The 12,588-nt window shown below is 39.9% G+C and overlaps 1 protein-coding gene across 1 annotated transcript; it reads left to right on the top strand.

The window, feature by feature from the left end:
• Window positions 1-966: 966 nt before the first annotated feature.
• lancl1 (LanC antibiotic synthetase component C-like 1 (bacterial)) lies at window positions 967-10,673 on the top strand. The gene is made up of 10 exons (XM_049569877.1): window positions 967-1,109; window positions 1,466-1,587; window positions 1,675-1,792; window positions 3,138-3,348; window positions 5,853-6,000; window positions 6,454-6,600; window positions 7,505-7,687; window positions 8,039-8,215; window positions 9,738-9,810; window positions 9,972-10,673. Exons 2-10 carry the CDS (start codon window positions 1,501-1,503, stop codon window positions 10,046-10,048), a joined length of 1,221 nt encoding a protein of 406 aa, XP_049425834.1. The 5' UTR covers window positions 967-1,109; window positions 1,466-1,500; the 3' UTR covers window positions 10,049-10,673.
• Window positions 10,674-12,588: the final 1,915 nt, after the last annotated feature.

Here is a 12,588-nt window from a genome sequence, read left to right as displayed (position 1 = left end):
GGGAATCTTAAAGGTAAAATGTGTGATAGTGTGATGCACATGTCGACAACTGAGCAAACTCCTCATGAATCACTTGATGAAAAGTAAATGGACCTGGTACATTATTAGAGACATTTTTGTTTTTTCCTCCTGCTTTTTATCCCTTATCCAACTCTTATTTTAATATTTCATTTTAGTATTAAGTCTTAGTACTTTGCTTTACCCCTTTATTATCTTGTGGGGGTGGTTTATTATTATGACTATTATTATTATTAGTAGTAGTAGTAGTAGTAGTAGTAGTGGCAGTATTATTATTATTACGATTATTATTATTATTATTTAGAATTCAGGATACTTATTTGAGTCCGTGGAGAAAATTAAGACATTATAGTTGCTCCCATACTGTTTATAGGCATAGAGAAATTATACGAAAATAGAAATAAGAAGTACGCAAAGAAAAAAATGTGCATTATGCTACAATATAGAACACAATATCTACATATTTTATATGCATAGATTTATATAAGAAAGAGATGATAAGATAGAAATAGAGGTTTATGAAATATGTTCAAATATGTGCATTACACATGTCCTAAATATAAATGTAAGACTAGAATAGGATACTAGAAATATATTATAATACTTTATTATAATATAATATTATAGGTATAATGAAATTATAATTATTATTATCATTGATCCCCGGCAGAAAACTGGGATACATTATAGTTGCTCTCATACTGTTAAGCTATGGGCATAGTGCATTATGTTATAACATTAAACGCAATACATAAATATAAATATAAAAATATAAGAACATTTTAAGACAGATAAATGTTGTATAAGAAATACACGTATATGAGATCTGTACAAATATGTGCATCATACTACAAGTGTGAAAATTTAGAGTAGGTTATTATTAATTATATTATTTAATTTTTTTTATGACTTTACATTTTTTATGTCTTTATTATTCATGTTTTTCAGATTTTTCCCATCACCACAGCACTTCATCCTGTGAGCTGTAGTTACACCTCCGCAGCAGCAGGGGGAGTAGCGCGCTAATAATCCTCAGTAACATTTAGAGGCGAAGAAGATTGAACAACATCAACAGTGTAGCACTGGCGCAGGTATTTCTCTGTGTATGAAGCGCACACCTTTATCCCAGTTCATGACTTTGAATAGATACGACATATATTTTGGATGTATTATTTGTTTTATAATGTTGTTACAACACGGGTTGCACGAGTAAATGCTAGCCGTTAGCTTTAGCTACATGTAGCTAAGCTAGCTAGAAGCATCAGCGCGCTAAGCTGTCGTTATTTTGTGCGTGTGTGGGTGGATGCAGCTTCGTCATGTGTTTTTTTATTCCGTTAAAAGATCGATAGCTCACTATGTTTAGCTTTACCACTATCACACTCGCCTTTTGTGTCTCCTGAGCCTCATATTGCCTCATCCCTAATCCGGTTATTTCTTTCTGGCCCAGATATTGAGCAGTGCAGCAGTGACAGAACCGTGAACATGGACACAAGAGCCTTGAGGAATCCTTATCACGACTATGATGGGACCCCTGCGTCCACACAGGGGTTGTTTGACTCCCAGGGAAAGGTAATGCATGAAGAGTGAAAGGTGTGGGTGTGTGCATGTGATTCATGTCCACTAACCCTCCTCATTTAACATTCTCTGTACCTTCAGCTCACATCAGAGTTTGCCCAGCGGCTGAGCAGCAAGGTCAGCGAGCTTTTAGCTGTCATGGAGAATGGGCTGAAGTCTGCTGACCCAAGAGATTGCACCAGTTACACCGGCTGGGCAGGTGACACATCATCACACACCCCTTATAAGTGATATCACATTATCAGATTGCAGGGAATTGCATTCATGTAACTGTGAGTCAATGTAATGTCAAGAAGAAAGGCTGCACACGACATTAATGCACACTTTGTTTGCCTTATGTATTCAAATAAAGACAAGAAGTTTGTGCTCTAGAAAAAACAAAACAGTTTTGTGCATGGACATGTTTTGTTAATGCTTCGATTTCCCTTCACAGTTGATCAGGGTCATACATCACATTACAAAACAAACATTCACTGAGGCATCTGACACACTTTCATGTCTTGTTAAAGGGTTGCTGACTTAAATAGATATTAAACATTAAATATAAGAGTTCTATCAGAAAGGGCTGTAACTAATGATGATAATCTCCCTTGATTAATTGTTTAGACTTTAAAATGTCACAAGAAAAGACAAACCGATATCACAGTTTCCCATAGCCCAAATTGCCTCATTAATATGGCTTCTTTTGTGTGACCAACGGTAAAAAACAAACAAACATTCAGTTATTTTTTTTGCTACAGTATTTAGTTTATAATCATAAAAGGCCAATAAATCCAGAAAATATTCACATTTAAGGAGCTGGAACCAGAGGAATTTGCCATTTTTTGATCAGAAATATCTGACAGTGATAAATATACAATCAATATACTTTAAACTTAACTTAAATTAATGACTGATTTATTGTTTCAGCCCCACGCACCTCATGTGTCCGTGCTCTAGGCACCTGGCATTTTTGCCGGAGCGCTCTGAACTCCTCAAGTTGAAAAAATGTCAACTCAGAGCGGAAAAGCACCCTATGTTACCTCCACTTTTTTTTCCCATTGTCCAATCAGATGATTTGAGAGGCGGGCCTTCTGTAGTGTCACAACAACAAGTTTACAGTTAGTAAACAATAGGGGAGACACAGGTGGTAGCGGATGCTGGATTCCCAGAGCTATATGGCCCAATATCATTGCCAAACTGCCCTTGAGTCATCCTAGAATATGCCTCGAAATGTCCATCATGGAGGAGAAGCTCCTGGACCGACTGGTGGTACTCCCCATCATTCACCCTCTTTATTAGGGTCTCATGTCCCCACACAGATCTCTGTCTCCCTGTGCCCAACAAACAATTTGCTGACAGCCTATCACCCTCAACCAGAGCTACAGCAAGTACCTTCTGCCTGTCCTTGTGCATCTTGTGTTTGGCAACCTGCAAAATGCTTTCTGTGTGATCGGGGCCTAAATTATTCTATACGTTACCAAATATGCAGCCTTACTTCAGTTATGGTTTGACACAGTTTCCAGTGCTTACAATGATACCACGTACTATCTCTCTGTCCACAGGCATTGCTCTGCTCTACCTGCACCTCCATAACGTGTACAACGACTCCACCCTCCTTCAGAGAGCTCTGGAATATGTCAGCCGCAGTCTGAAGTGTTTGACCCGACGCCATGACGTCACCTTTCTGTGCGGGGATGCGGGGCCCCTGGCTATAGCCGCTGCGGTGTACCATCGCCTGCAGAGGGTGCACGAGACAGAGGAGTGCATCAACAGGTCAGTGTGGATATGAATTTTTTAGGTATTGATTATATAAAAGTGTTATGGTTCCTGAGGTATGTAATTTAGGGTAATCTATCATAAGTATCTGCAGCTGAAGGACAATAGGTCTTGTTTTCCAGTGTACAGAAATGCATTCACATGCTGCTTAAACTAAATGCTTGGTATTGACTGGGCTGTTAATCAGTGACCACTTTAATTGGATGAAGCAGACCAGTACTAATAGGTGAATATCACGCCTGATCCAGTGTAATTGACCACAAAAGGTAGGATTGTGATTACATTTATTATACATAAAGTGTACAATTAACTGTACACAGCACCCTCTCTCTCATGGTCACGGAAGACCAGTTTCACAATCTCATTTTCAGGCCTGGAAAAGTCCTAGGCAAAATCATTGAAAGTTTGGAAGAGTCATCATGTTTAAATCTTCTGTGGTTAACCTTCCATGTAATGTGACAACGGCTAGTTAATTTTCTGCAGCTCTTGACTTAACGTAGCTCAAATATGCGTGGACATGTGACACTGTTTCGTTCACCATTGCATATGTGTTGTCATTTTTAAATCTGATATGTTGCTCCCAAGAAAGACAAATTAAAAAAAATCTTAATTATGGATGCTTAAAAAGTCATCAGGGTGTCTGCAGGGCCTTTAAAAGTCGTAAAATGTCTGAAATTCAATGTTACAACAATAAGGCCTTAAAGCTTACCTTTCTTGCATTTTACATAGCACTTAGAAAACATTTGAACACCCACAACTCCCACCTCCCTCCAAAGTCCCATCCCCATCCACCTGCCACTCCACCTCCCTCCAATAAGTTAATGTTTCAGAGGCTACGTTACAGTCGGCTAACGTTAGCCATTAGCAACTGGATGTTGTGTTGTCATATAATGTTATAGGTTATATTAGAAGCAAACTAAACATAACGTTACCTGTCCTGCACAGTCAAACGCAACCCCAGAGTTTTGAAACTTATCCGAGATCAGTGATGACTGATGAGTTTTATAATGTAGCGTAAACGCTAACGTTAGATAGTACTGGTGACTGGCAACAAACAAGGAGGCTTAGGCAACGGTATGCTACAGTAGGGTTACTGTTAGCAACTGGATGCTGTGTTGTCATATATAACGTTATAGCCTATGTTACATTATGGCATCTCGTCCCTTTTTAGCTCAGGATGAAGCTGCATGTGTAGGGTGTTATGGGAGCGGTTACGTCAGTCAGAGGCCTCCACGTGGGGCAGACAGACAGGACGCTCGGCCAATCATTGCATTTGGTCTGAATACAATGATTGGTCGGAATTTTTCTTAGAACCATATTAGAGATATGAGTTTTTATCTCTGGTGGAATTCACTTAGGGTTCAGTGTGCCATCAACTTATTAATAGCATTTTAACCTAAACAAAGAAAAGCATAAAATTTCCAGAAAGGTAAGTGTCGCTTTACAAGTCATTAAATACTCTTAAATTTGAATTTGTGAGATCTTAACTGCTACAAACATTTTATCTAATTCCATTTATGCATCTTTTAATTTGTTTAATGAAAACAAGTGAAGCTTTTTTTTTTTATTTGAAAGTCCGCTTTTCTTTATTTACAAATCTAATAATATAATACTATCATTTTACTTCATACTTGCATTTACCTACTTGATTTGTCCAAAAATCTTTCCTAAACTTGGTGAAAATGTGTCTTGAAAGGGTTTAAAAAGCATTAAATTTTACTGTCTGACACCTGTAGGCATGGAAAAGTTTTGAAATTTTGACCATAAAAGTGTGGGGGGTGTTTCAGGTCACCATGCAGTGTTTTATTTAAGTTAAATAATGGCTAATAGCAGGATCAACTTTAAGAATTTTTAACATGAGGAACATAATGCACGGGATTTTACAAATGTAGCTATCTCAAGGTACAAATGTGGGATTTTAATGTTGGCAATTCTCCACATTGATACAGTAAAAATGTTTTGAGTCTGTGTGTTGTCAGAGAAATTAAAATGTATCAGTTATTGCCAGGAGCAAATGAATTTCCCTCACAATTTAGTGGGATTTCTTAAATTATAAGGGACACAGGTGACATGTTTTATACTTCCTGTTAATATAATCCAATTCATCTTTCCATGTTTGCATTTTGCATCAAAGATGTGCATCACGTCATCTGTCAGATTGACGATGCTGCTCTCCTTGCATGTGACGAACATTAAATGTTAAAACTACGACTATGAAGAGATAAACAACCTTCAAAGGTGGAAATAATATTACAGCTTTCAGAGACTCATACTTAAACTATGCATGATTAAGGGAAATTATTTCAACCCTGAAGTGTCAAGTTTATTTCTTAATGTCTATATTTATTATTTAAAAACAAACTGATTAAATCGATAATAGGTGAGGCAGGCCACCCGCTGCATTATAATTAGGGGGAACACTGTCATGGATAGTTAGTTGTTAAAATAGTCAGTCATGGCAAAAGGTCATCCTGATTGTGTCTCTTGTGCTGATCTCCCAGACTGCTGCAGATGCACCAGCATGTCGTGACAGGTGCGGGCGGGCTTCCTGATGAGATGCTTTACGGGCGGATGGGTTACCTCTACGCCCTCGTCTTCGTCAACCAGCAGCTTGGGCAGGACAGGATCCCGCTGCAGTACATCCAGCAGGTGGGTCACATACAGAGCTAAAAAATCACCGTGATGTGAGGCGGTACAGGAGGACTTTTTCATCCAGGACAGGCTGAATGATCATCCATGACTTCTTAGACAGTACGTACAAGAACTTTAAACAGGCCAGACAAAGAGGAAATTAAAGCTACATCGATGAAAGGGTTGGGAATAACTGAAGAAAAAGAGGAGAAATGCATTAACTAGATATTAAAAACCACCCTGAGTGTGAAACAAAGTGAAATAATACTATTAGGAGACTTTGGAGTTAGAGACCTGCTCCTCTGACTCCTAGCTTGCTACCCCCCAGCAGTCTTGATTTACCGTTAGGTGCTAATTTGCTCACTCTTGCACATATTGATGTCCAATCGCTCTAATTTGTCTCCATTGATTTCTTTCAATTGTACAGATTAGGTGTGTTTGTGAGGCGGGATGTGTTATTTCCCTCTTCAGATCAGTGAGGCCGTGCTGGTGTCAGGCGACAACCTCAGCAAGAGGTTGAGGTTCCAGAACCACAGCCCTCTGATGTACGAGTGGTACCAGGAGCAGTACGTCGGCGCCGCCCACGGCCTGGCTGGCATCTACTACTTTCTCATGCAGGTAAAGCAAGTCTCAAGCAGCTTATGTCCAGTTTGTGGAGCCTAACCTTTCTTCATATCTCCATTAGAAGTAATACATTAACACTTAATATACATTAAAGAAAATACATGCATGGACTTTATATTTACAGATGAGCCAGCCACAGATTGGCAGGTTATTTTGTTATGTATAAACTTTTATTGTGACCTAAATGAGCAGCAAAATTCACAACAGCCATAATTGAACATCGTCATTGTGGCCAACCAGTATCAAGTTGAACGATAATCTTGCCACATTGCCCAAGCCCACAGACAACACACACAACAAACGAAAAATATTCGATTTACACAAAAAAAGAAAACAAAGAAAAGAAACAAATCCTCACCAGAACCAGTGAATATTTAGCATTTATAATAATTCATAATTCATAATAAAAGCTTTTAAGTAGCAAAAAACGGGGGGCTTTTATTGTGAAGAATCCATACTGTAGGAAGTGAAATGTGCGCACTTTTCTTCAATAAAAACAAGTCCAGTTATACCTCAGTCGGGAGGAGTACAAGCAGACTGAGCCACAGTAAGATGCTGAGATGAACAGCTGCTGACAAGAGGCTCTTACTGCACCTCTGCGAACAGTCACCTCCAGGTAAACAACTTCTGTTACCTGCCGTGCTATGTGATGGAAAAACACTGGCAGCAAAATAACGGGGGAACTTCAGCAGTGGATCAACCTGCTGATTTTAAACGTCATTGACTTGAGACAAGTGTGTCATCGGTTAGACACATCTAAATGTGGGTAGTTGTAATAGAGATGGAAATTCCTGTCAAACAATGTCAAGCCAAGGAAAACGCCCATGTTGTGACTTACTCCAACTACTGTACACCCAAGGGTTACTTCCACCCTGATGGTCCGATCTCTCCCTCACAGCCAGGATTTGTCGGTACTGAGGAGTACGTCCACAGGCTGGTGAAGCCCAGCGTCGACCACGTCTGCCGTCTCAAGTTCCCCACAGGAAACTACCCCCCCTGCATCGGCGACGATCGGGACCTGCTGGTGCACTGGTGCCATGGGGCGCCGGGGGTGGTCTACATGCTCCTGCAAGCGTACAAGGTAAACACTGAGGGGACAAATGAATACTGAAGAGTTACTGTGATGGAGTCCAATCATGTAGAGAATGAAAGGGGAGTTCATTTACAGAGTCACAGTGCCATCTTGTGGTGAAGTTTTGTCAGTTCCATTGTAATTTCAGCTGATATGATGCTGCTCGTCATCTCAAGTCATTTGTGTGGATTTTTTGAAGGCGTTCTTTTCTATTTTCTGTCAAAATAATGAAGTATGAAAAAATGATTTTGTTTTCCTGATAACAAATGTTTGTGTGTCAAACTTCTGCACTGACTTTTTCACGAGATGAAGCATATTTATTAGGGAAAAAATTAAACAAAAAACTGTCCTTTGTCCCAGGTCTTCGGAGTGTCCCAGTACCTGGAGGACGCCCTGCAGTGCGGAGAGGTGGTGTGGCGTTACGGCTTGCTGAAGAAGGGCTACGGGCTGTGTCACGGTGCGGCGGGGAACGCCTACACCTTCCTGGCTCTCTACCGGCTAACGCAGGACCCCAAGTACCTGTACAGAGCCTGCATTGTGAGAGCACATTAATGAGACTTTACAATGTAATCAGTATACATCATTCACATAGTGCAGCAGTTATCTGACTACAGATATCAATTAATCTTAATTAGTGTCCAGGTACTTGATGAATGCTTCTGCAGTTTGACAGTGAGGGATTATGATTGGGAGTTGTTTTCTCAATTGGTTTATGAAGAAATTAAGATTGTTTTAATGCTTTTTTATCCATTATGTTCTTCTGTTTTATGCAAAAACAAATGGAGAATACAGAGAGAGTTTCTGCAGGTCCTTAAAAAGCCTCTATTCTGTATTGCAGCATTGTCATGCATGTCATCCCCCCATTAACATTGTCGGTTATTGTTGGTAAACACGCTCACCAGTGAAAGCAAACGCCAGATTCACTCTCGTTTGGCATTCCGCCTTGCTATATTTGCGTGTTTTTTTGGCACTGTGTCTCTTGGATTTTTGCTGTGTACAGTCTGGCAGTACACATTAACACAGTAGTCATTAACTTTTTGTAAAGCCCCAGCCTCACCTGAGCACACACCCATTAACATCCTGAGCATAGAAAACCAGTAAACCAGTACAAACCTTGCAGGAAATAACAGCATTTTTATCCCAAATGAAAATACATTTTTAAAAATACACTTAAATTAAACAAACAACTTCCCCTATTGGTCTAAGGATTTGAATGCTTCTTTACCTGTCTGTCCAATAATAATATAAAAGTTGGTATGTACCATCCTATGGAAACACAGTGCCCTCACTTGCGCAAAAATATAATCAATATTTTCTCTGAATTAATGAGATCATTATCTCAGAATTCATGACATCTGCACTTGTTTTCTGAATTTTTCTGAATTTTTGTCTCATTAATTCAGAAAATAGGAACAGACGCCGCATGAATGCGTTACCCTTCTGTAGCATCCCTCGAAGTATGATGCCATAACAAATAGAGGGAGGTAATTTTCTGTCTCTTTTTGAGGCTTCATATTGTGTCTTTCCTTGGCGTCCTCTGACTTTGATGCAAGATGTGAAAGTCACATTAAACTTAGCTCAAAGGACAACCAATCATAGCACAGTTGGCCCCTCGCCAGCCTTACAATCGAAAATTATTCCAGAGACAGGGGGCATGTGAGAGGCAGGGCCTTTTATGTTTATTGACAATAGGTTGGTAGCTGTCGGTGCGAGTCGGCGTCAAAGCGCGCCGAGCGGGCCTGGCAGCGAGCTCTATTTGGATGCACTCCAGGTGGCACGAGTCCCACGTGTACCATCATTAATATGAATCTATTCATAGAGGATGGAAATAGACTCTTCAGATGTCTCGCCTAAGCTCTGCTACATGCTCCCAGCGCAACACAGTGACATTGTGGTCATAATGTGATACCTCGACAGATGCTAGGATTTCTCTAAGAGGAGCACAATTTTTAGCAGTTGTTGACATTGCTCTCTTTTCTCCTGAGACGCTGCGACTACAGTCAACTGTTGTTATAGAAGGGGAATGTTATTATGACACTGTCTCTCTCTGTCTCTGCAGTTTGCCGACTGGTGCATGAACTATGGCAAACATGGATGCCGAACACCAGACACTCCCTTCTCACTTTTTGAAGGTAATCTGTGATGACATGTCCCACTTGCCATACATATCCTGTTGTTAGAATACTTGGTTTGTTTCAACTTTTTAATCACCAAATAGAACTGATTAAATCTAATTAAACCGATCGTTTTAAATTATATTATGTAAACACACCATCTCACTTCCTGTTCACAGGCATGGCCGGCACCATCTACTTCCTGGCCGACCTCCTACAGCCGATGAAATCAAGGTTCCCAGCCTTTGAGGTGTAGAAGTGAGTCCTCCCCACTCACACTGTGGGAGAAAAGAACAAGGAGAAGACCCGCACTTCTGCTGTCCATCACACACACACGCGCGCGCATGGAAACACAACACATTCAAAGCAGCACAACGTCATGCCACGTTTTTCCTGCTCTTCTCTTCTCTCCTGGGATTTTCCATGATATTAACAGGATAAATCTCAGCTACATAATTGTCGTAAAGATGTGTCAAAGGGGAGAGCTTGAGTCGCTTTTTGTTTTTTCTGTATAAATGAAATTCTTGCTTGGCTGTTGCTCAGATTGTGACGTCTTTAAAGGTTTCAGCAAAAGGATAGAAACCAATTTTCTGGCTGTCAAAACATAAATTAAAACATGGTGAAACTAAACAGCGTTAACTTTACTAAATATTTCTATTATTCTGTAAGCTTGATATGTTAAAAAATAGGGACATGGATGCTTTTAGTTTGCACAGCTTTTCTGTTTTCTTTCTCAGAGTCAGCAGCAAAGCTAGGAACAATGCACTAAATATAATTCAGTACAAGCTGTGCCATGTGTGAAGGGATTAACCCTGCAGTGTAAACTGTTGCCTGTCCTTTGCACTGTCTGAGCAATAAACCATGTGTCTTTTTACAGCTGTCGCTTTGTGGTGAATTCCCTTAGCTCCTGCTCATCTTTGTGAGTATGCAGCAGCACAGAAAGGCCATAAGAGGGCAGCAGAGAGGCTGGAACTTGTGAATTAATGAGACGATTGACCTCCGCTTGGCAAATGTAGTGCGTTCACCTTGGTCACTTTATGAATTTGACTGTCAAATTTAATGCTAATGAAGTCAGCGGATATATGGATACTGCTTACAAGATGGTGGAAAAAGTGTCCACTATTTGATCTGCTTTACCCTAATTATGTAATGAATCGTCTTTTAAGCCCTGAGATAACACAGGCATGCAGGAGATATACACTTTTGACATCTCTCTCACTGTAAACTGTCAGTTTTAAGCCTCTAAAAGAAGCCTCCTGTCACAGTGGCAAGTGTCTAAAATCCACTTGGCTCAACTGGCCTGCTCTCTATTCCAAATAAGGCTCACGTAATACTCGTGAAAACCAAGCGACGACACAATGCCACCACTCTTTTTTAAGCCCCCTGCCCGTGCTTCTTCATAACCTGACGTCAGCTGGGGTTTTGGAGGGCTAAAGGGTGGTTACTGTACCAGTCTTGGGGAGCAGGAGTGTACATTTTCTCCACCCCCACCTCCACAGAGCCAGCCCAGCGTAGGAGAAACCGAACACCTCCAGCAGGAATGGGAGTAAAAATAGAGCTCATCTGTCCAGGGGAGTGGTGTCTTTCACTCAGTCTCACAAATGGCCTCCAACTCTTTTCCGTCAGTTCCATAGCTGCAGGACATAACTGTTCTGGTCCGTGCAGTCTGGCAGCACACACACACACACACACACACACACACTGTTAGTGAGTTATCTAATCCTGTGCACGCTGCCTTTGTGTGTATTTACACTTGTTCTCCCTCTCAGCTTTGTCTTTTGGAGAGTCTGTGCAAGAAAATAAAGTTTGAGTCCAAAACCACATGCTTACAAATTGACACTTTTGATTTAGCAGCCAAAGACTAATCCACTCTGCACTGCACAAAATCAAGTACAGTCCTTGGGCAAAAATGTGTGGCAAGTCAGAAATGATGTAAATAATACACTGACAACATTCATATCTATCATTTTATTACTGCAAAATGAACCTAAAGATTATACTAAATATACAGTGGCCATCAGAGGCTTGTGAGGGAATTGCAGAGCTAGATATTTTGGGTGCAGACTGCATCTTATACAGTGTAATTTAACCTTTAATGCAAGAAAAATTCATGGGTCAGCTAATGAAGCTATGCACACATTAAAATACACATTAAAAGTAATTGGACAGTACAAAAAAGTAAAAGCCCCACACTCGACAACAAAATCAAATACCAATGCAAAACAGCATATTTTTCCATTAATAAGAAACACTAGGGCAGTGCAGCACCTTGCACATTCGACACCCTCGGCCTATTTTCACCCCCTATACACATTTAGATCATTGAACATATTTTCTGTGCAGAGCAGTAAGGACAGAGTTTCATCCTTACTGCTCATTTTGAACATACATCAATTTGTCAACTTGCCAAGAGTATCTTTTTTATTTTTGGTGTGTTTAGTCTTAAATTATATATAAAAAGTCTTGAAATTGAGCTTGTTTATACCTGTTGACCCTGCAACAGAGGCAGGATGGACCTTGAATTAGGATTGTTTAGTTAAACTTCTGTTTCCATATTCAAAAATTAACTTGAATTCAAAAATTAAACAGAGTAATTAACACTACAGGTTCAACAATATGGAAGCAAATAAAAGACAAATATTTGAATTTGATAATGACTGAAAACTTAGTATTGAAATTTAAACACCACTGAATTCATAGCATTGAAATATTTAACTTTGAAAGATCATGTATGAGTTCACCCCGCAATTTCAAAAACTGAATTTGAATGTGTTTTCATTTTTCTCAGTTCTATTT

The sequence above is a fragment of the Epinephelus fuscoguttatus genome, linkage group LG24 (assembly GCF_011397635.1).
Source record: "Epinephelus fuscoguttatus linkage group LG24, E.fuscoguttatus.final_Chr_v1".
Taxonomy (NCBI): Eukaryota; Metazoa; Chordata; class Actinopteri; order Perciformes; family Serranidae; genus Epinephelus; species Epinephelus fuscoguttatus.
Note: the sequence above shows the minus strand (reverse complement) of the source record. Positions and strands in the feature narration are given on the sequence as shown.